This window comes from Apteryx rowi, unplaced genomic scaffold (genome assembly GCF_003343035.1).
Source record: "Apteryx rowi isolate R43461 unplaced genomic scaffold, aptRow1 scaffold_54, whole genome shotgun sequence".
Taxonomy (NCBI): domain Eukaryota; kingdom Metazoa; phylum Chordata; class Aves; order Apterygiformes; family Apterygidae; genus Apteryx; species Apteryx rowi.
Genome location: NW_020450805.1, coordinates 1,632,321 through 1,656,864, shown reverse-complemented (window position 1 = coordinate 1,656,864; position 24,544 = coordinate 1,632,321). Strand labels below are relative to the sequence as shown.

The 24,544-nt window shown below is 37.1% G+C and overlaps 1 protein-coding gene across 1 annotated transcript in view; it reads right to left on the bottom strand.

Annotated features, from left to right (window-relative positions):
• The window catches only part of BIRC6 (baculoviral IAP repeat containing 6), a 201,436-nt gene that overhangs the window by 167,144 nt on the left and 9,748 nt on the right, over positions 1–24,544 (bottom strand). Inside the window, exons 2-10 of the mRNA XM_026081224.1 lie at positions 17,897–18,078; positions 14,971–15,108; positions 14,380–14,573; positions 12,258–12,369; positions 10,842–10,924; positions 9,422–9,644; positions 9,153–9,313; positions 6,930–6,988; positions 4,210–5,604 (exon numbers count right to left, since the gene is read on the bottom strand). Of these exons, the coding sequence (XP_025937009.1) occupies positions 4,210–5,604; positions 6,930–6,988; positions 9,153–9,313; positions 9,422–9,644; positions 10,842–10,924; positions 12,258–12,369; positions 14,380–14,573; positions 14,971–15,108; positions 17,897–18,078 (2,547 nt within the window). The remainder of the gene's footprint in view (positions 1–4,209; positions 5,605–6,929; positions 6,989–9,152; positions 9,314–9,421; positions 9,645–10,841; positions 10,925–12,257; positions 12,370–14,379; positions 14,574–14,970; positions 15,109–17,896; positions 18,079–24,544) is intronic.

Genomic DNA, 24,544 nt, shown 5'->3' with positions numbered 1-24,544 from the left:
CTAATTTTTTTTGTAGGACTGTAATAAAAAAAGGAGTATTATTAGATGAAAATTGGGCTCCAAAGACTGCAGTGACATCTGTAGTTCTGGAAAATTATGCATTCAAGCCACATTATATCTGGTCCTCATCTTAAATACTTTAAATATTAGGCTTCAAATATCATCCCAGACTGCACCCCCGCTGTAAACGTATTCAAGGACAATAGCTGTCAGCCTACTGTATAGTTTTCTAATAGATGATTCAGTTATTTTGGATGTTACAAAAGCAGCATTTAAGCAAAGTTTTGTATTAATTACACAAGACAAAATGTTTAAAAACCTTTGTGTGACAACACATACAAAGCACTAATAATATGGATATTAACTAGCCTTTCTCCCTTGACCAGTGGAGAAAAAGATAGCAAAATACAAAGTGATTAAAGCCTATTATTTTTGCTTGAAAGAACTGGAACCGGGAGTATACTTACACACTTGCTTCCCCCAAAGGTCAACTACTACTGCTTTGAAGTGGAGTAAGAATAATTAATTATTCCTAAGCCACAAAGATTTAAGCACAGGGGATCTCAAATATAAGTCTCAGAAACATCCTCTAATAAAAACACCAAAAAAACCCCAAACCAAAAAAGAAGACACCATTCACAAAGTTTTTTTTCTTTCAGCTATATCTTAAGGGCAGCTATAGGAAGAGATATAATCTACCAACAAAAATAGCATGTCAAAGCAAAAGCAGCAGAAAAAAAAAAATCTGGATATTCTATATGTCAGAACTTGCAGGTGTTAAAGTATTTCTTTGCCCAATCTTAATATCTGAACAAGTAAATAGTCAAGTATTATGCTGCTGCTCTTCCAAGCATTTCCAGGGCCTATAGGTTCCAAAACTTCTACTTTAATGTATTTTCACTCATGTCACTGCACTAAAACCTACTTGTTAGAATGATTAACATTTAATACTTCAATTAACTTAGTCATTCTACTTTCAACATGTTTTTCCCCCCCTCAACGTTCAACTTCCTAACCCTGTCAGACTGCAGGCACCATCCCATRCATGGTAGTTAATATAGAGGAGCAAAGACCACAAACTCTGATTTTGGATGAAGCTCCCAAAAAATGTATTTAAGAAAAAAAATTCTCCAGCCACCTGGCAGATCAGCAAGCTATTTGACCCACTTACAGTAGGCAATTTAAATGACTTTTATGATTCAACAAAAACTAATCAAAATCTCTTCCTTGTATCAAGATAATCAAACGTACAGCAAGTTCTAGGATAAAAAAAAGTTGCTGTGGTGTAAGTCAAGGTTTTTGGATGACTTTTCCCTTTAGTATTCCTGAAATTTTAGGTTGTGTAGCTATTTATAAACAATAAACAATTAAGATAAGAGTCATTCTTTAAAAAGCTTCAGCTCTGCGGAGAAGGACCTAGGGGTTCTGGTGGACACCAAGTTAAGCATGAGGCAGCAATGCGCCCTTGTGGCCAAGAAGGCCATTGGTATCCCAGCCTGCATTACGAAGAGTGCTGCCAGCAGGTCAAGGGAGGTGATCCTCCCCCTCTACTCAGCCCTGGTGAGGCCACATCTGGAGTACTGCGTCCAGTTCTGGGCCCTCCAATACAAGAGAGACATGGAGCTACTGGAGCGAGTCCAGCAAAGGGCTAGGAAGATGATTAATGGACTAGAGCATCTCTCAGATGAGGAAAGGCTGAGAGAGCTGGGCCTGTTCAGCCTGGAGGAGAGAAGACTGAGGGGGTATCTTATCAATGTGTATAAATATCTGAAGGGAGGGTGTAAAGAGGATGGGGCCAGACTCTTCTCAGTGGTGCTCAGCAATAGGATGAGAGGCAACAGGCGCAAACTGAAACACAGGCAGGTCCGTCTGAAAAGGAAAAACTTCTTTCCTGTGAGGGTAACAGAGCACTGGCACAGGTTGCCCAGAGAGGTTATGGAGTCTCCACCCTTGGAGATATTCAAAAGCCGTCTGGACATGTGCTGTAGGTGACCCTGCTTGAGCAGGGGGGTTGGACTAGATGATCTCCAGAGGTCCCTTCCAACCTCAACCATTCTGTGATTCAAATTTTGGCATAAAAGAGTTAGGACTCTAGGCTTTAGACTTATCTAGTATTGGACCCTGAAATCCAGACTCCTGTTAGAGGTTGGTCCCTGAATATTTATGACTGCTTTAGACTTCTCTCAGGAGTGAGAAAAATTACCCAGCAGAACTGACTGAAAAGCTGTCAAAAAAGAATAGAAATTGAAAGCTAAAGACATTTAAACAATGAAAAYAACTGATTTTGAAATTCAAGTTTCATGGCAGAACAGAAAAACAAGTTCTAAACAGAGATGTGGTGGATGTAAGTAAAAGACAAGAGTTATCAATCAGTACAGAAATGAAGAAACATCATAGTAGTATATTGAAATGGGAAACCTGAGGGCAGAGGGATGTCTGTGGCTTACAGGACTAAAGAAAAATAAAATCCCAGTCATCTTAAATGCAGTAAGAACAAAAGAAGTCACAGCAAAGCTATTTAGAAATTACTAGATGGATATGACAACACTGTCAGAGAGGAAAAAAAAAACCACAGATATTTACTAAAAAAGCAGAATGATGTGTTTGTCTGCTATGAGGAAGATAAAGTAACAGTCAGTAACAGAGGTGGTGATTATCTAGGCAGTAGACACAAATACTCCTACACTCACAGAATAAATGCTCCCAAATCAACAGACCTGCATAACTTTACACTCAAGGTCCTAAAAACAGGTTTAGATAACACTAAACCCTACAAAAACGTAATTATATATGCTAATACTGGATGGGAAAGTACCATGCACAATAACAATAAGCCCTTTAACTTGTCATTAATCTTAAAGCAGAATACACACCCAAGAAAGCCCAAACAGGTATTATACAAGATATAATGAATAGTAGACTTCTATGGATAAAATGCTTAGCAATTGTTTTTCTAAATGAGTTTAACTTCAATCAGCAAAGTATAGATAAAAACATAATGGCACAGATTCGATACATTAACAATTTTCACAGGCATTTAACCTGATAGCATGACACAAAAAAAGAGTTCCATTTTAAACAGGAAAAAAAGATGCAGAAACAGTTTAACTGACATTTCTTCAAAAGTAGTTCTCAAAAAAAGAACAATTTAGTAAATCTGGATGTTTATATTAGGAGTCTGCAAATATCAATACTAGCTATTAATACTCAATGTCTTCATCCATATTAAAAAAGTAAACAAAAAATTGCTGCTAAAACTCATGGTAGGTAAGTGATAAAGACAGGGTCCTTAAGAGCCATGCAGTTCTCTCACAGGAGAACTATGTAATTAACATGCCGTGTCTGTGAAAGAAGAAATGTGTCTTTTTAAATTCTTCTAGTAAAGAGAGAGAAAAAGATAATGAAGTTCAACATGGTATTGATGGGAGTTTGTCTGAAATGTGTGAACAGCCCATCAGCTCAGCTTCACAGAGACTCTTTCCACCACCACTGCAATGAAGTGCAGGGGAATTAGGAAAGACATTGGCTCATCAAGGAATTCGGAGCCGTAACCTCTGCACTGATGTGACACAAGGAGGCACGACTAGGGAGGGGACACCTTCTACTACAAAGTACCAATCACCTGGACTTGAGCTACCCATCAAAGTGTCACCCCCAAAATGTTTTCTGTCCATTTTTAAAAAGGATTTGACAACTCTGCATAGATGGTCTGGCTCTCACAGTTAAAGATTAATCCCAACTGCAGAAAAGCCCAAGCAGAATCAGCAGGCCTATGTGAAACAAGACACAGGTTTCATAACTGATCACTGGAATAAGATATAAAAGCATTTTCTTCCCTACCCTCTTGAATAACTCCAATTACATACAGGAGGCATTTCTCTGAAGCACAGATATCCAGTACAGGAATAATTACATACAAGAATTACTTTTATTTGTTTAGGACTTAAGCAATTCTGTAACACTACCAAAACAGATTTACTAGTACACTGGACATACCCAAGAGATGTTCCCATTTTAGAGATTAAAATCTATATTTAAGATGAGGAATTAACTAGAGCCTGCAGTCCTGTTCTCTAGAACAGGACTAAATTGTATATAAACTCGATGGAATTTGTCTATTACTATTTTGAAACTTATGTTAACATTCTATAATATAATTCAAACACTGTCAAATAAAGCATTTTAAAAGTTTTTAAAGAAAAGTCTTACCTTTGGTGCACGCACATAATCTGTCTGTGCCCGAACAGTATATCACAGAAACAAACATATCTGGTTCCTCTGTGCCCTCTTTTTTAGGTGGCTCCACTTTGGCCAGAATTTCAAAGTTTGAAAGATCTAGTATTTTTACATATCCTCCCTGAGTAGTTATTACCAGGTGCCCAAGAGTAGAGATCTCAGATCTTCTCTCTCTCCCACTGCTATTTTTAGAAGTCAATTGCATTTCCTCCACAGGCTCCTCACAGTCATCCTCTCGATTATCCAATATATCTGGTGGGAGCAAAATCATTGAGGTAATTGTGTCTTGGGGGTCTTTGATATGCTGGATTTTTACTGGTTCCTCCTCTAGGGTAACTATTCTAGTGGCATAATTCATTTTATAAAGCACTAGATATCCACCACTAACACTTCTCTGTTCAGGTTGAATTATTAAAGGAGTTGGTACATCTGCTGGTGACTCATGTTGGATTACATCGATACTTGTGCCATTCACTACAGTAAGACTTGATTCTAGTTCACCCTTTCTTCTATTACATAGTGCCGAGTTTAATTTATTTAAATTATTCAAGGCCTCTACTTGATTTATTGCACTCAGAGATTCAACAGGGCAAGTCCGCAGTCCTACTAACAAATGAACTCCATCTGCACAAGGAGTGATCGAATCTACACACAGGTTCTCCTCCTCTGCAAACTTTGGCAGACGCAGGCACTGAACCAAAGTCCCAGGTTTGGGAACCACAGAGCTCCACTTGTCCGAGTCCGGAGAAGTTAGGTTGGCTGCTGCATCTGCAAACTGCTGAATATAAGTCACAGGGGGATCCTGTAACAGCAACTGTTCCTGACTGTCCAGCTCCATTTCAATGATCTGTGGAACTGTGAAACCATCATCATGTATACTTTTACTCATAATATTGTTCATTTGTGAAAAGAGTTTTCCTGCTTTTTCATCAGACTCCTTAATGCTGTATAGCAGCAATACAGGTAAAGTCCTCCGTACCAGAGGCGAATTCAGTTCTGAATTAGTGCAGGATTCATTGTCAGTTGATCCCTGCTCCGAGACACTCTCACCTCGAGTCCTGCTTAAGCCATCCAGTGACCTTTGAGAGTTACTGCTAACAGGAGAGGTAGCAGGTGATTTGTACATTAACAGACCCCCAGCTAATAAACAAGGAAAGGGAATGTTGTGTTGTTCTAGATGTTTTTCCTTCATCTTTTCACTCTTACAGTTGGCCAAACATGGGTTTGCCCCAAGTTCTTCCAGATCCTTAACCGTGTCTTCCAGGACATTTGCAACAATTTCCCATTGAAGTTTCTCAGGCTGTTGAAGAATGCTGAGAGCTGTTATATCAAGGCTGACTTCCATGGTTTCTTTTTGTGATGTATGCCCTTTAAAACAAAAAAAGGCTAACATAATATATGCACAGAAAAAGAGTCAAATTACTTATGTTATGGACTTGTTTTCATAATCAAGCAATAAGTCACTGCTGTACAGATTCATTATGTTAAAACATTCCATATGTTTGAGATCTGATAGTCGCAAAACAAAAGGCCTAGAAACATTCCTTCCACACTTGCTAATGGTTCTCCTTATTTTATCAGCAAGAATGAAAGTAAAGAAAACAGGTCTCCCAATAAACAATCTTATCTTTCTGACAATTTCTACTTGGGCTAGTCCACCATAACAAAACCCAACTAATCTAATCAACTCAATTCATGTTCTGCCCTGTATCATTCCCCTTTCGAAACAGCCCAGCACCATCAAGAATCTGTAACACTGCAGATTCATTCTTCATTCCTAGTTGAAAAACACATTTTACTCTGAAACTTGACAGTTCCCATCATCTAACAGACCACCTAATATAAAGAGCTCCAACCTACAATAAAACACAACACAGTAAACACTGAAGAGAAGCCTGATCAAATTGAACAGTACTGCAATAACAAAAATAAATCAGAAAAGTTCAACTAAATAATGCAAAGATTTAATTGATTACAAAGGGCACAGCACAAACCCAGAGAAGAGGGGACTGAAGCATAAATGACAGAGCACCATCTTTGCAACAATTTATATTGAAGAAAAAAAAAAAAATTTTCACATCTCCAGTCTATTCCCTTGTGCATATGCATGTGCACGTTTTTTCCCCACTTGCTAATCCTCATTCAAAGGTATAAACTAGATTATGCAAAGTAAGCACGTAATCTTTTCTCCCACCAAAATTTCTGTGTATACCTCTAAGAAAATAATATAAAAACACTATGCACAGCACTGTTCTGCTTCCATATGARAGTTTCATTCAGGAAAAGAGAAAAAAGTAAATCTAGGGTGTACACATACATGGAAACAACCAAGATTCAGGAACTTTCTGGCAATCCCCTGAATTTAAAGGGTTTTGTACAGCTGCAATTTGTTCCTGTCCTAAGTAAGTTCCTTTGACTTGGTTTGTGTGTTTTATTGACAGCAAGATAACCAATGCCTGTTGTCAAATAAGGCATTTATTAACCAATGAAGTAGGGTTTTTCTTTTCCTGTATCTAATCTCCACCAAACAAACGACGACTTAACTACTGGAAGGTAGACTTTCCAGGTCAAAATTTTGTTTCCAATACAATGAATATAATATCCTTTGTTTCTGGCAGAGCCTTTTAAAGAGCCTGAGATGAACAATTTCCCTCCTGACCTGTAAACTGATACATGGATCAGATATAACCTACCTGTCACAGATTCTGATCTGGAATGCTCTTCACTGTCTGAATCCTCCAATAGATCATCACTGAAAAAAACGAAAAAATGAGACCAGGTACACTGTAGCTGCCTTTTATAAAGTAAATTTTAAGATTTAATTAATTAAAAAATAAATTGTGCACTACAACACCGGCATTTCTTTTAGTCAGAACTGTATATCCACTGGTCAATTGATCACAGACAAGACAATGATTTTTTTTCCCCCCCTCAGTCACTGAACCGGTAGACCAGCTTTCCCTTTGCCTCATTCCACTATCGTATTCTCAAAAACTCAAACATAAACTGAATGAAAAGGAAAGCCAGTTCTCAGCACTCTTTCAAAAAACCAAAAAACAAAATAACAATCAAAAAACCCCTTCTGTCTAAAAACTGATGCCCCCTTCTTCAAAGTTTGTCAAAATATTCTCTGAAAGGTAGAGCTCCCAGAGTGGTCTTCAATTCTATCAAAGCAATTTTGTAGCTGGTATGGAAACTGCCATGGCTCAGAGTAGTCCTGGTCTGGTCATACATAGCATTTTCCTTCCACAGCACAGCGGCTACCAACAGCTGTTTTATCAGCATTCATTCCTTGGCTCAAAGTACCCGAACATACTTTGACTTCCTCTGAGCTCCTCCTTAAAGAGGCAGCCTACAAACACTTGGTTGCTTTTAAAAATATTATCAGATGAGTCATGTTCTCATAAAAGCAGATTCTATTCAAGCACCTCTTAGAAAGGAATATGCCCTTCAGTGTATACAATCGGTTGCTTTTCTTTGTGGAAACTGCCACATGTTTGCACATTCTTGATTCAGATCTCAGCATCATTTCATCAGTAGTTCTAAGAATATATGAAGCTTTTACACATCTGGCTTTCCTAAATAGAAGAAAATTTCCTATTACAGGATCCTTACACACAAGAACAAGTAGGGCCTTTGCAGCTTCAGGTATAATAAATCATGGCACCAAGTCAGAGCCCACACTTAAACAAATCGGATACTTCTCTCAGGCCCCAGGAACAGATCTGTTTTGGATCAAACCTGATCAATGTTCATTTCACTACAACACAGTGACATTTCAATACTTCCACTCTCATCCAGCCTTCCCTTGAGATTTCAGTATCATTTTTAATGACAGAGATAATAAATTTCATATAGATAAAGTGAAGTGAAAGATACTTAGTCCTGAGCAGTACCATTGTACTATCCTTTGACCACCTCTTTATATTGGCTTAATTCTTTAACTTTCAAGTGGTTTATAGCGTTAAAGCTACATTAAAAGTCTAGGCTCCAGCAGCTGCTGGCAATGAGCAGCTGCTAGGCCCTAAGCTCAGATGTTGCCTAGTTTCCTACACACTCTTCAAAAGAGCAAGCTTCTTATATGCTCTACAGTTCTGTAGGAACCACGGCAGGCTTAAAAACAACCTTGCTACCTGTGCAGGTAGCAAAACTGTTACTTTCCATGATGTTGAAGTTAAAAGAAGAAACATTGAGAAAACTAGCAAGACTCCTCAAACACCTTTTTTCCTGAGCTTTCTAACAATGATTTGCTCATCTGTGTGAGTTTTGGTGATATGAGGAAGGAGTTCCCAGTAATACATTGTAACAAGCATAAATGAAAGAATATTGATTCTATGTGTATACAGATATCTATCAATAATGCATTTTCTCACATGACACTTTCTTAGCAACAGTGTACCACCTAACTTATTTAAAAACTTGTGATAGGACTGTCTAGTGGTTTAACATCCATATGCATGAGTTAAAGATACAAATAAATAAAAATTTCTAGCACATCCAAATACTTTACTTTCAGTAGTCTATACTTTCAAAGCCTGAAATGCATAATCCATAACTAAAACGAAACGTTGTTCTCAAACTTTTATTCCTCACTATTTCTCTGCCTCTCACGTATGTACAAGTGGAGTTTCCTGGAACATCAGCACATGGCAGCAATGAGATTTGGTACTGCTCCATTACTGGAGGATAAAGACTGAAACAGAGTAAAACGAAGCTGGCTTCAAGGACAACTTCGGCAACTTTTTTATCCTTATGTATCTGAACACTATTCAACACTTAAAATTTTTTTTTCTCATCTCCACGAAAAGTATAATAATCTTAACAATCTTATGTTCCACAAAGCATGACTTAACTAAATGACATTTACCACCTACACAGCAACATTTTACATTTTCTGATGTTGAAGATTAGCATACCTGTCTCCTTCTAATTTTGGTATATCTGAGCAGCTAGATGAATCTTCTAGCCAAGCTAGTGTTGGTCTCCTTGAGTCAACCCCTGAGCTCTGTTCTCCTGATAACATAAGCTGCTGCACGATAGCTGGATCATATGCATTGATCTCAAATTTTAAGTGGACCTAAAAAAATAATAATTAAATAAAACAGAAGTGACCTTTGATTTAAATTGAGATATGCCTCATCAAAAGTAATTAGTTAATGAAAAAACAGTTGCATATGTTGTATACCTTCATAAGTTTGGAAACATCCCATATGCAGATCTTTCCTCGTTTTGTTGCAGCAGCTAGGAAATGAGGGCAACTTCCAGATCCAAAGCAGGCTATTCTGTCAGTGCCATCTGTGCAGGGAAATTGTGCCGGACTTGTTGCCAGTGTGACTGAAAGAGGTACATTCTGAGTGTGCTCACCCTTGACAAATGGGCAGTTTGGGGAATGTCTCTCATGTTCAGACCTTTTCATATTAAAAACAAACATATCACACACCGATTTCTTACTGTAAAGAGTACACATATCATACACAAACTTAGTGCTTGAAATGAAGCCGAAACCAAACTGTTTGAACTGTATTACAGTCAACCGTAGAAGAGAGTGGTGAAGCTACTAACCCTATTTCCACAGCTATTTCTCAATAGCAGACTATATTAAAGCCTTTGACCATTTAATGGATATTCACAATCATACAGAAGAATCTACACACAATGCTCTTAAGATAATTAGTCATAAAAATTAACCATAAAAGAACTGTTCTATAGGCAGTAGCCCATCATGTCCTCATGAAGAAAAGCAAGCAGATTAAATTCTACAGAACGTACATTAGAAGAATTCTGATGTTATGAGAAATTATTAAGCAGTCTTAATAAGAGGAAATGGTGTCTAGTCTTGCATTATACATCCACACATGCAAAAATCAAAATGAAAGACAGTCCTAAATGACCGACTGACCAATAAGCATGAAAAAGACCTTCTGATCTCAATATATACAGAAGACAGAGACATGGCAAAGAGTAATTACACTGCTACAAAATGTCTAGAAACTAACAAGTACAAGGAAGAAACAAGGACTATGAGGATAATATTACAGAGAAAAGTTTCCCGTTAGTCAGGAGCCTGAAATGATCAAATAACGATATAAATTACAAAATAATCAAGACAAAAACTAGACTAAGGTTCCTTTTTTAAGTCAATTTAAGGTCCTGCATTTCTGCCACTATGCGCAGTTTTAACTCGTTCTGGAAACTAGTAACAAATCTTGCAACTTGATATAAAGGGCAAATATGCACTGCATGGCCACTGCACTTTAAGAACTTATCACCTATTGTCACATGCATACAGAAGATTGAGTTCAGATCTTTGTAAAGAAATGCTAGCTGTCGTCTTTATCCGAAAAGAAACAAAATGAAATACCAAATCAGAATTAAGAAATAAAACCAACTACAACTTCCTGGTTTTAGTATCATGCATAAGTTTGATACAGTACAGGGAATTATTTTGCCATTTGTTCTATGGAATCATTTTTGAAATCCACTCTTGTCATTGACACTCCCTAAGCTCACCAGAAATCCTGGCCAGATATGTTGACCTTTRTCCTTCAGGTTTTCTAATCTCATTAGCATAAAGCTAAGTCTACTCCAAATATAATTAAACTTACCAAGGTTCATCTGTAGGCTCCCAGCATACCAAACACACACTACAGGTAAAGCACATGGCTCTGTCATCTCCTGATGACGCAGGCTATAAAATAAGAAGAAACACTTAAAATGTATATAGCATGCAATACAAAACACATTAAGCAGCCTTCTTCTTCTAGTGGCATTGCAAAACACTACATCACATGTATACACTGCCAAAAATTACAGATTAAAGTGGCAATATCTCACAAAAGAAATAGATATACCATCCTTACTACAGAAGAGATCCAGAATCCAGAGAACCTGTGCCAGCCACCGGATAAAAACCACATACAAATAGAGCAGAACTCAAGTGAACAGCACCACTGCTAAGACTTCTTCTTTGGGACAGGCCCACAAGGTTCCAAAAACATACAGCCTCAACAGAATTTATCTGCACATCTGCATGCTTGTAAAAACACAAGTTAAATAAGCATTTCCTATTATGCCTTCAATCTGCCAGAATATAAAGCAATATACATCATTTCACTCCTCTGCAAAGAACAGTTGTTACTAGCTGAAGTGACAAAGGAAAAGAATGGAATTTTCCACTTCTCTTTAAACTTAGCATTTTCATTATCACCTTTCAAGTCAATGAGATATACGTGGAAATATGCAGATTCAATTCTAACATATTAATTCCCTGCATTTTTCCTCCTGAACAAGCAGTTTTCAAGAACACTTGAGAAATTTTCCAAAACACATTATCCACCAGCACCTAGCAGGCTTTGCAGTTGACTTCATGAGGCAGATAATACTGACATCAAATAATATATACTACCTAGCCTTCATTACGTAAATCCATATAACAACAAAAAATTTATTTTAGGGTAAAAATAAAAAAGAAAAATGGAAATAGGCAAGAATATTGGAGAAAAAAGTTGAGGCTAAGTCATTAAGCCAAATAATTAAGTAATATAATCTAGATCTGCCTTCTGTAACACAACAGTTTYAAGTCCCACTAGGAAAGTATAGTTACAGAACACTGACATCAGGCTTAGTGCTTTTTCTGCTTTACTTGCAGAAAACCTGTCTAAAAATAAGGATACTTGCTCAACAATCTAATGAGGAGAAAAAGAGATGCTGTGTAACAACCAAGTACATCTTTGTTGTTGATGTTGTTGAATCCAGATAAATTTGCATACTTAAGTGTTATATGCTGAATCTCACAACGTTTTATGTGCTCAAAAGAAAAAGAAAAAGAAAAAGAAAAAGAAAAAGAAAAAGAAAAAGAAAAAGAAAAACTTTGGAAAAGAACTCTCAACGACAAACTTGTTCATTACTGTTTCTACATCTGTGTAGGAATCCATGAAGGACTTTAAAAAAAGAAAATAAATAAATTTTTAAAAAAAGTCCTTGCCAAAGAAGCAAATACTAAGYATAACTAAACCTTTTACCTGGTGATAGAACCCAGCTTGAGCCATAGGATCTGGCTGTGCCCACCTATAACCCACATGAGGCCATGAGGTGAATGTCTCCCGTCTATTAGCTTCACTATACATCAAAGACCTAGAAAAGTAAGAAAATTAAGTTACCCAAAGCTGCCACATAAAATAAAAAAAAATTTAAACTACTTCTGAGATTTTTTTTATGATTTATTGATTATTAGAAATATGGCAGATAACTACCTGTAACTTATATGTAAAGTTATCATTAAAAATTATAGAAAAGTAACAAAATTCTCTCACTTGGTTGCCTAAAGTATATCCTCAGCAAAAGACCAAAAGCAATACAACAAGCTACAAGCTTTAAAAGCAAGAACAATGAACAAAATAAGTTTCCATGTAGCCTTTTTCATCTGACTTCAGAAAAAACAGATAGCCAAAGCTACTCTGCATTTAGGGAAGATGCAGAGTAAGGCCCAATGGAGCTGCCACAAAGTTTTCACCACTATGACAACTACTGCAGAATTTTGGGTTTATTAAGTGAATAGATATGAATATTCATATTTTGAAATAGACCCAAATTGGTATTTTAGGCTTAACTGAATACACTGTACAAAACCCCCCTAACATTTGGCATTCATTGCATGCTATAATACTTAAAAATTATAAGCTATTAAAATCAAAAAAATGAAGCATTCTGTAAATTCAACAGCTACAAAGAAAAGAAGCTTCTCTCTTTTCCAACTTTCACTGTTAATTTTCAGTGCATGTCCTTCATCTGAAAGAGTACATAAGAAACAACTATCAGGTTTTTTTAATCAGCTTTGACAAAAGTTATCCAGTATCATCCCATAATTCACCATCCTCCATGGAAAGGAGTATACGGCTGGAAGAACTGGTGCTGCTAGATGGAGGAGTACCTCTTTTCTTGTTTCTTCACCTCAAAGACACTCTTGAATAGTGTCAGTCTTGTAAAAGAATGATTATATTAAATGTTTCCCATCAAAGTAGTAAACTATCCTTGTAGCACCCATTTAAGGGTTGTCTTAACTTGACATCATACCATCTTAACAGACAGATCTCAGAGAGCTCTAATCATAAAAGCAATATGGCAGATAGAGTTAGACCTGAAGATATGGGGACGCGATAAGTTTTATTAAATTTTTTGAGCTGTGAGAAATTATAGTAATCTTTCATATAAAAACTTTCAAGAAGGCATTAATTTATAGCCTTAGAAGATTTATCAGTGTTCTAACTAGTCTTGGCTTATGAAGATTTAGATAACGGGTTAAACTTGCCTACTTACAAAGCACCACTCAGATCAGAAAGAGAACAAGCAATAGCTGATGAGGTAAAATCTTCTGATCCCAAACACATAGTAAGTGATTAGAAAGTTCAGAAACAGTATTTATATGCTGCAAAGGTAACAACTCTGTCCTCTAAAAAACATAAGCATGGATGGACATAATTCTATTATGAAGAACAAGGAACTGATTGTATGATGTAGCATAGCACGTATGCCCCACCTTCAGTAAACGAGATGTGTGCTCGCTTTGCATTCAAAAGCGGTCTGAATAAACTCTTAAACCTATGCAATTTCTGAACATCTTAACGTTACACTTCCAGTAAGGTTTACAGTACTAGCTTGAATACTGCCAGTAACTCTGGACCAGAGCTAGTCATTTCTAAGTGACTGTAACTCTGGACCAGAGCTAGTCATTTCTAAGTGACTGTTCAAATACAACCATAACCTAACATTATGAAGAGTAAAGCCTGGGTGAACACCACATTCCCATGTCAAAACACTAGCTAGGAATGCAAGTTTAGGGCTGCAACTGTAACCTTTCTGAAAGTCTGCTTGAGAATAAGAGCAAAGGGAATTCAATCTGACTGGCACTAAAGTTAAAATCCAGACATGGCAGTCTTTGAGCAACCATAAATGTTTCTCTAAATTTACTAATATTTAAAGTACATTGTGCACTAACCATTTAAACTAGCTGTACAGGTAAGAACAAGAAAAATACAGAATAGGACTAATTCCATTTTTCCTTTGGCAGAGAAATCAAAGTCACCTAAGAGCTTACTCTGATCCAAGTAAGGGGTCAAATTCATCATTTATTTTGTCTTAATATACCTGTCCACAGATCGACCAGGTCCCACACCAAGTTCAGGTCGCGCGCTGGGTAAGAGGTAAGATAACCTATCCATCACAGAGGATGCTACAGGTAAGGCAGCAATATTTTGATTTATCTTCTTGAGTTCATTTACAATGGCACTGGCGACAGACTTCAAAACATGATGAGGAAGGTGGAACATAACCGTTGCCCACTAAATTAAGAAAAAAAGTGTCCAGTTTATATTTAAAAATTGTAACATATAAATGACAAATAGCTCACAAAGGTGTCAAAAGCAAAACAAACACACATGTTGCACTCCCTGTAGATCTGAATGAATTTAAGAATTAATACAAGAGTGGACACACAAAAGCAACATGAATATAATGCAAGGAAAGCTAGTAACTTCAAACTTTAAGCTGAGGACCCTGTTAGTTTCTTCCTTAACAAGCAAAACATCACATATAAGAACTAAGGATCACATATTACCTTTCATCCTCTTCAAATGAAATCCATTACACTACATCAAGCATTTTGCATGCTTCCACAATGGTGGCCAAACAAGCTARACTTGGTAATCCGTGTTACGTAGGAGGGAGACAAATTCTTACCTTTGCAACTTTATGATTTGCTGCTGTTTCATGTGAGGTATTTTTTAAACCATCCTTCAGTTGTGTGATGAATAAATCGTATCCCTCTGTGCTAGAAACATCTACTTTTTCTATGCAAGCAGATAGCAGCTGCTGAGCCTAAAATACAGATGCGCAAGAAAAGTTATTGTCCAGGCTAGATAGCTACACATGAGATTTATACCTGTTTCATTATTCCGGGAAATGTAATTTAGCTTGCCCTAACTTACCATATGTTATATCAGGATAATTCCCACTAAATAAATAAATAAATAGATAGATTAATTAATTAATTAATGAAAAACTTGAGCTAGCAGTTCCAAACTTTGCTTTGTAGCCCATTCAGTGGATAAACCGTTGCAATAAAGTCAGTAATTATTGCAAATCCCCTCATGTAAAACAATGTTAACCATGTTAGCAATACAAACAATTAAAACATGGCATATATTAAAGCCAAGCAAAAAGGAACCACATCTACAACCCAATTCCCTTCAAAAGGATTCATTCAGCTTCAGGGACAGAAGTGAGAGCAAGAGCAAAGCCCACAAGTCTCAACATTTTTCTGAGCAGTTTTATCTATTTTAAAAAAAGCAATATCAAGAAAAACAATTTTGTAAAAAAGAAAATAAAAAATAATAAAAGTCAGAGAAACTGCTTACAATGACAATATAATTACTGAAGCTGAAAAATGAGGCAGAAAAAATGAGCTAGTTAACCTAGAGAATTCTTACAACTCATAAATAATGCATCTAGAAAAGAACACTATAAACATCCATTTATAGACTTTTTTTCTGCCAAGTCCCACCTGTTTCTAGTTTACCCCACTGTCTGTTAACTTCATGTTTACAGTTAAGATTTAAAAGTACATTTTATTTGCAAAGTATAAAGCATTATGTAGCAGTTGTTAAACAGGCTACATCTGAAAAACGTTATATAAAATCTTTCCAGTTCCAAGCAAAGGGAAATATTTCCCAAGGGCAACTGCCAGCCTCTACTTTAAGCAGCCAGGCACCATTCTAACAGAAGGACTGAATGACCACTTCTAGCCAGTTACCACTACATGCACACAGTTTCTTGCCTCTTTCTTTCTTTTCTTTTGGGTGGGATGGGAGAAAGAAGTGGGATAGACAAGGGAGGAAAGGCAGAAGCAAGTCAAACGAGTTCCTTAGTTAAGGCTGTATCTGTTTCTTAGATTTCAATAAAAGGACAATGAAAATTCCCATGGCATCTCATACTTGCTAAGTTTCTTGCAGATGGCAGCAGATCAACCGAAGGGCTGTGCAAGTCTACAATTTGACCAAGTTTTAGGGGGAAGACACCCTGGGTCTGGGCACCTCCTCTTTAACAGCAAAGGTAAGAACTGAAGATTGTTATTTTTCCTCCCATCACACTGATTTGACCTTGAACTCCCCAAATCTGTTTTTATTGAACTATAATATTTTCCAATTTCTAAAGAAAGGACCTTTACAGAAAAGTGCTGCTCTCCTAAACTTGGAAGAAGGGTCTATAAACTGTTTTTGAAATACATAAGAATCTTTAGCTAAACTGACACAAACTTATTGTTTGTCCCGAACCATATTGTGAGACTGTAAACAAGCAGCAAAACTTATGAAAGGAAATGCTGACTTAGGTCAGTCTCTTCATATTCAGCCACACCAAGATTTTTGTAGTTACCCTCTAGGCACAAAAGGGGTAAAAATAATGTCAGTAGCAGCAAGCCTGAGGAACCTGCAAAGCTCTCTTCAGAGACCTCTATGAAGTGATATTTTATTGCTGTCACTCCTACTCAAGACAAGGAGTTAAAAACAAACCCACTTAACACGCATTCTTGGGTTCACAATAAGCACCTATTATTCAGTGCTCCAATAGCATATAAATACATCAAATCATTGCTAAGGAGAAGTTTTTGTCGATGATGTATCATTCAATATAAATTTATTTCCTACAGAGATGAGTGGGAGGTGCTTTTCTCAGAGTGCTTTAAAGATCCAGAATCTGGATCTAGTAGTCTGGTTTTGTATTTTTCACTGTATGCGCTATTCTAAATATTAGTATTGGCAGATGCTCTTCCCGAACATAAAGAATTAAAATAAACTGGCTTGTGATTAAAGTTTTCATACAGATTTACTTCCCTCCTCTATTTCTTCATTATCACTGAAAGATGAAAGCTACCCTCCTCATCCCGTATGGTCTTAGAAYAGAAGAAAATTCAGCTAATACTAAGGTACACACTACCTAACCTAATAATTGCTAAACTAGCTGAAGGTAAACCAATGCAAGAAAGTCCTACACATTACACTGTAAGCAAAAATACATAGATTAGATTCCTCTAAAGTGATACTAACCACTTGGTTATATTGTCTCAAACCATAAAGAACCAGAAGGACATTACTGTAGCCTTGATTGTCCAAGCATAAAAGGGAAGCCAGGTTTGCAGAGAGAAAGTCTTTTATTAGGCCAGATGACCTAGTTGGAAAAGTTAAATTCCAGCATAAGTTCTTCAAATGTAGCAATTAACTGATCAGCATATTAATTGATCTTTTTAATTGACTTTTTTCGCTGAAAACCTAAAACCAAAAAATCCAAGGAAGCCTAGTAGTCCAGACTGCAACTTCTAGAATAGCATATRGAATTCATACCTAAGCAGTGGCAAAGCTCTGGAACTGAGTCCTTATTTCTAGTCACTGAGAAGTTCTTTCTTCTGAAATAATGCTCTCCTGATGAGGCAACTTCCCATTTGTCTGAGAGAAGGGTAACTGCAAAAAGCCATTGCCTTATGACACTTAATTATTAGGAAACTTTCCCATTACATGCTATTAATACTGCACTAGAAATTCAGGGACAAAAGTCTGTTTTTAGTATTCCTGACAAAGTTATTTACATACTTTTTTTTTCCCCCACATCTTACCTCTGTAACCGGCAATTCAAGCTGAACCACGTCATCTTGTTTTGAAACAGGCGTTTGCAGAGCTGTGTCTAACAATAAGATGCCATTCAGATCTTTTCTACATCCTACTGCATAATCATCCACAAAGATCACTTTATCCACAGCAGAAATATACTGACATTTCACCCGTCCACCTGGTTTAGCTATAAAGGGAAAGATACAGAAGAAGATCTTATTAGAAAACAGCTTTTATAGAAGACCTACAAAATCTGTTCTGGGAAGTAACATGACACTTCAGCAAAATTCTTTACTTCATGAGATGATCTAAAACTAGCATTTTTACTACTACAACTTTCATCAAAACTTTTATGTTTCCTACTACTTTTTTAAACCACACATCTCATCAACAACTACAACCATTTTAAGAGCTATAGAAGAAGTCACCATTCAAGTCCTACATCTACCAGAAGGCCTAAACTAGTGTTTGCAAGCTTGAAGTAGAAGCCTAGTGTACTTGATGTTAGCTGACAAGGGATAATAGGAATTAAGTTGTACAGGTCAACATAAAAATTGAGACAGAATTGCTAAACTACTGTTAAGGCAGATCAACATTATTTCATCAAGCAAAACAATACTCAAACTTTTGAAAACTAGGTACAGCATATAATGTGCCAATGCTACATTAGGCCAAGCCCTCCAGAACAGACAATAATCAATATGACCCATTTTTAATCACTCCAGCTGCACTGAGTAGTAGAGCAGCTTAAGAAAAGCACACTTGGAGGAGAGATTTTGGAGTACTTACAACACTCTGCCTGCTCCTGTGCATTATCAGAGATGAAAGAGGCATTTGTTCCTTGAGACACTAAGGTAGCTCCTTTCTCTTAKTGCTCTGCACTGCACACCTCAGTAACAGGTTAAATAAGTTTGGTGCGGGTGGAGGAAGACTCTCAGCAGATAAGCAAGTAAGGGCTGGGGTGATGGGTGTTAGCCCAAAGAGTGTTTAAACACTGGACATTATCATGTGCCTAAGGTTGAAAGGATTATAAAACTCAATCCATGTGATACGCTATCTGTGTAGAGGCAAAGTGCTTAACTTCACGGAAAGCATAAGCTGCTGCTACAGAAGCAGAATGTAAGCGTGTTAGAAGTATATGGACACATCATTCAGAGGACAAAGCTGAAACTGCTGCCTCATCAACACAGATCATCTTTTCCTGTTGCACAGGAACAGCAGTTTCACTAAATTCTACATTAATCAAGCCCTGCCCAGATTCTCCTCTTTCTTCCGATACTAGATTTTACTATAAATAATGAAAAAACATCACTTAGGTAGTTAGCATACAGCTAAGCATCCAGATACAGACAGCTAGATAATTCCCAAAGTCTCCCATTCTTACACTTTGATATAGTTAAATGGCAATCAAAACTTCTCCAGATAGAGGGCACATCAACCTGACCTTGACTTCAATGCAACTACATTGCATTTGTGGTATTCTCTCTCCAAAACTCCAGTCAAGAATAGTTGTGTCAGCTGTCCTGCTCACTGAAATTTTGGAAACAATGACTCCCATCCTCTTAAAGTATAGGACATAAGCCTTTCACTGCGTGAAGCAAAATGCAACTGTAATCATCACTGCAAGAGTCAGAAGCACTTCAAGAGCCCTGGAATCACTTCATAGTTGTAGAGTCATTAGTTCTAGCTCACCAAAAAAGGGCCCTCTGAATGGCAAATCAGCTACTTTCAAACTGTATTTTTGCCAATATGCTGGAGTTCCTCACACAAGAATTTCAACATACAACACAGCTGCAGGCAAGGAAGTTGTCCATTCTACAGAAAAATAATGGTTTCTGCAAAAATTCAAATACAAGCTTTAACATCTTTAAAAATATTTGTCTCAAAAATGTACTGGAAACTATTATGTAAATAAAGTGAAAAGTATCTGATGCCCTAAACTAAAAMCCTCGGTAGATTAACATGGATTTTGCAGTCTATTTAGGATGTTCCAAGTGATGGACTATAGGATACTTTCTTTAATCCATCTTTCTCTCCACCACCTTCCCAAAGAAGATGGAGAAAAGCTGTTCACCTTTTCAGGCAATGCTTACAGCATGAGCCCTTCTTTTGCACCTTCCTTATTTCCAGCCAGGCACAGGAGTATGCACATGCTCTGTGACTACAGGTTCAGCAGCCTGTAGGAGCCCCAGTCCCTTGAAGCTTTCAAGGCTAGACTGTTCTTTCTTATTTTATCCATTATGTAGAGAAGTTAGTGAAATCTCAAGTGCAACCTACCCAAGGCTAACAAATATCCTCTGGAAGTCCTAACTTTAAAAGGCAGTGAAGATTACTAGTGAGGTAGATAACATGCCTAATCAACATCATACTTTTGCCCTGTTAAGAAAACAAAACAAAAACAGAAAAAGTTATGACTAAGGCAAAAGCAATATATTGCCTGACAGCTGTGACTCTCACAGTGCYGCTTAGTATTTTGCTCAGTTACGTTGCCAGAAAGGTTTTGGCCAAACTGCGTCTAGAAAGTTATTCACAGCCACCGCTTGCATTTTATTCAAAGAGCATAAAACCAAAACAAGCTACCTTACATCTGTGGAACTTCAAGGAAATGATTGACTCAATATCCAGCATCGCTCCAATATCCGGGGAGGCACATTCTGCAATTGGCTGGTTTACAATTTGAATAGCCTCTGAACTGCTGACAAGCTATTTTGCTTAATTTTGAAGTTCAGATAACACATTTCAAGATGGTTAAATGAGTCTCACATCAGATCACGGTTTACACATGGCTGGCAACATGATTACAACAGCAGGTTAAGAATCAGGAAACTGGAGTATTTAGAACTCACAAGCATAGAGCAAATGCCTACAAAAGTTTAAATGTCTTCAAAGCATCGGCAGAACAGTCCTTTCAAACTTACGGTCAATGTTTTATGACATGCCAAAGGGCTCTGACCAATATTCTTTGAACAACTTTACTATCCCAGCTGTYCAGCCTGGCTGTCTACTAGCAAAAATTAGTGCTATGCATCTTCACAATTCATGGTTCAAAAATTTCATGTAAACCTACTAAATGGCTTAGGTCAGATCATCAAAATCTAATTGTTATTCTCCTTTCAGCTAGGGCTGTTCTTTTAGCTACAGTTTGCTTTGGGTGGGGGAAGAAGGAATAGTTAGCCATTCAAAGTTTGTAACACAATTTTGCTTTACAGTCTTGGTGCCAGTAAATCACAGCATTTCCCCCCCTCCACACATACCTCTCTGGTTTATCTGTCTAGGACTAAAACCAAGACAAATCAAAAAGAAACCATTAAGCCTTTTCACAGTTCCTATGAGGAAACCTGGCAGACTCTTAACATACCAGAAATGTAAGCCCAGTAGTGCTCTATATTATGGTACACCATCTATAACAACCTTAGAACTATTTGCCTGAAAAGTTAAAACAAAAAAAAGCAAATATACAGCAGACTGCAGAACCAAAGAATATTGAGAAAAGGAGCATTCCCTCACCCACTTCTTGGTTTTGTACCAAAGAGAAGAGAGACCAGCAGCTTCCTGTGGTCAAAATTTGACCTACCAAAAAAAAAAAAAAAAAAAAAAAAAAAAAATGCAGAAAATAAGTTTGCTTGTGGAATACATAAGGGTGTAAGCAACGCCGACTGTGCCTCCTTGTGTGCAGGTATTATGATGAACAGATGATGCAGTCTGCCCATTTTCTCCTACAAAAGGTCTTCTGGCCTCAACTTTCCAAACCAGGCTGCACCAAACCAATTAAAGAATTAGCCTCGGTTTTCAAGAAGTAGAACAATTTCAAAGCTTTTCCTTCAATTTCTCTGTTACAAACAGCTTTTGCCTTGAAGCTTTAGAAGGAAAGTGGCAGTTACGTTAAAATTCATGGCTGTCATTACAGAGAGATGAAAATCTAGGTTAATGATTATAGTAACATCTTGTATCTCTCCTAATATTCCAAAAACCATCACGTCAGCTTGAAAACTGGTAACCCAAAATGGGGCTAAAACATATGACAAAAGTTAATAATTCTCTCAACAAGAAGGTCCCAATGCACAGCATCCAAAAAAAAATTTTTTTTCTAAGTTACTTTAGAGTAACACTTTAATCCACAACTACAAAGTGAGAGCAAGAAATACACGTATGGTAGCATTGATTCCATAATGCCAAAATCCAAGGCAGATAAACATCTAAAGAAACATCCATAACTTCAATCTATCACTGTAACTAGGTCTTTAAATTGGAAATTACAAAGAAAAATTTATGGAGAAAAAGAAATCCCCTCAGCTTAACGAAACACAGACTGTTTATGTGCACTGGTACCCATTTTCCACTTTCAATTTAAACTAGAACATCTAAAGAATATCTCAGTATCCATTTCAAAACACTGCAATCATGAGAAGCTAGATGTATACAGTTTCAGGAGATAAAAAGCCTCATGTACCTTATTAACCTGCATCACTAGACCTGCACTCTCAAGCTATTTAAAGGTAAGAGAATCCAAGAACTCAAGAGAAGGGAAAGGTACAACTGCAAAAGTCCTTACAGTTTACTGGGAGAATTAAAAATCAAATTTTATTTTCTCTTTGCTATTGTCAAGTGTGGGTGTAAAGCTTCAAGTTTAGGAGATATCATCACCCATGGTAATAAGCTACGCGAAACCCTGCTTCCATAAACCAAGTTAATGGACAGCAAAACTATCTTTTCCTTTAGAGACATAAATGCTTCTCATGAAAATACTATTCAGCAACTTCTTGTACACTTTACACATGCACCAGAAACTTCAAAAAAAAAAAAAAAAAAAATCCACCCCACCCACCAAAAAAGAAAACAAACAGCTATCCTCATTTGTTGCTAGGCAGGTGTCTTTGCTATTGCTACCATTTCATGTAACCATAAAACCAACTGAAAAATCCAGTTAAGTTGAACACCTCATTATATGCTATTTGAGCAACACAAGTTTGCAAACTTGTGCAAAACTTGTTCAGTATGATAGAGGCAAGCATCACAACATTTAAACTCTGATGAAGTTCTACAGTACAAAAAAAAAAATCTTAAAAGTTTGTAACCTATCTGTTCTGAACTAATACTACATAAAATCACAATTATGGATCAGTTGCAAAAACCTTCACAAAAACAGGAAAAAGGCAAACCACCAAAATAGTTTGGTTTCAAAAGTTGTCTCTAAAGCATTTTAGAGCAATGGCTCCCAAGGGAAACAAGGACATGCTGCTTAGGAACATCTGAGAACAAAACAACGAGAAGATGGCTAAGGCATGGCCAAACCAGGCCCTGACTGCTCACCATCACTGAATTCAGCAGCTATGGACTCTCTCTGTTCTTCCTCTTCTCACCTATCTCTTCACTGGAAGCTTCAGCAGTGCACTTTTATCTTCCAGGTCCAGTCCCAGCCCCCTGATTTCCTCCAGACTCCACCTCAGCAGAGCACACTGCTGCCACCAGCAAGACACTCCATGGGTATCCCACAACAAAAGGATTCTCAGACTTGGGAAAAGGGTAGAAAAGAACTTACTAGATGACAAGCTTGAGAGTCACTGTTTTAGATGAATGAAGCAGAATGTCTAAACGATCTTTTTTCATACCTAAGCAACATTTTCACTTTTAGGTCTCACTATATACACACATCTCCATCTGCCACATCACCTAAAATAGCAGTCCAAAATGATTGGACAAACCAAAAACACCTTCAGAGCTGAAACAGGAAAAAACTAAAAATGTTCTCTAAACAGCAGTAATACTAAAGGAGGCAGAAATGCCCAGCTTAACAGCACAAAGTACCTTAATTTTATTTGCAACTCCTCTATTTGTTAGAACTGGATTTAGTTAATCAAGGTCAAGACGTGTGATTTATAGTTCACTTTACCTTTGGCAAACAACATGTGACATAATTGTTTCAGTATCAGTTTCTCAGTATGATAGCTAGTTTTAAAGTGAAATAATTCTTGTTAAAGTGGACTAGGAAGATGTGTTATGTGTGCAGAAACTTTGGAGATTGTGGTACGTGAATATTAACTAGATGCATCTGATCAAGCAACTAATAACAGAAGCTAACATTAACATTTAAAAGGTTTCAGAACATAAACAAGAACCTACCGAGGTCAAGGCAGTTCTTATCTCACAGCTATTATGTTTGCAGGCATAAGGTCCTTTTCTATTCTACAGACTTAAGCCATTGGAGACAGAATCAGCAGGAAGACACTGTGGTGAGCTCTCTGTGCCCACACACTTGATGTTGTTTTAGATCTCCGTCCGTCTAACATTGTCACTGTCCTATATACTATGCAGAATATAATAGCTCAGAGAACTTTATACCACAATCCCCAAGAATGAATTAAGAAAGATTTCACAGTATTCTTCAGTCTTTCTCAACTTTCCTGAGTTTGCAGGAAAGCTTAAGTTCCTGCAGTTCTCATGTAAACACTCAAACATCTCACAAGGGACCATGTCTTTTTCAATATTTTTCCTCAAAATGAAAACTATTACTAAAAGCTTTTGGGAAGCTTTCAGAAATTTCAGACAGACAGCTTACACAGAAACCAAACAGAATGAGGGACAGGCAAGGAATACTTCACAGTCCAGTAACACGAAGTTCCCATTCTTGAAGAGTAATTCCCATCACAGCGTTT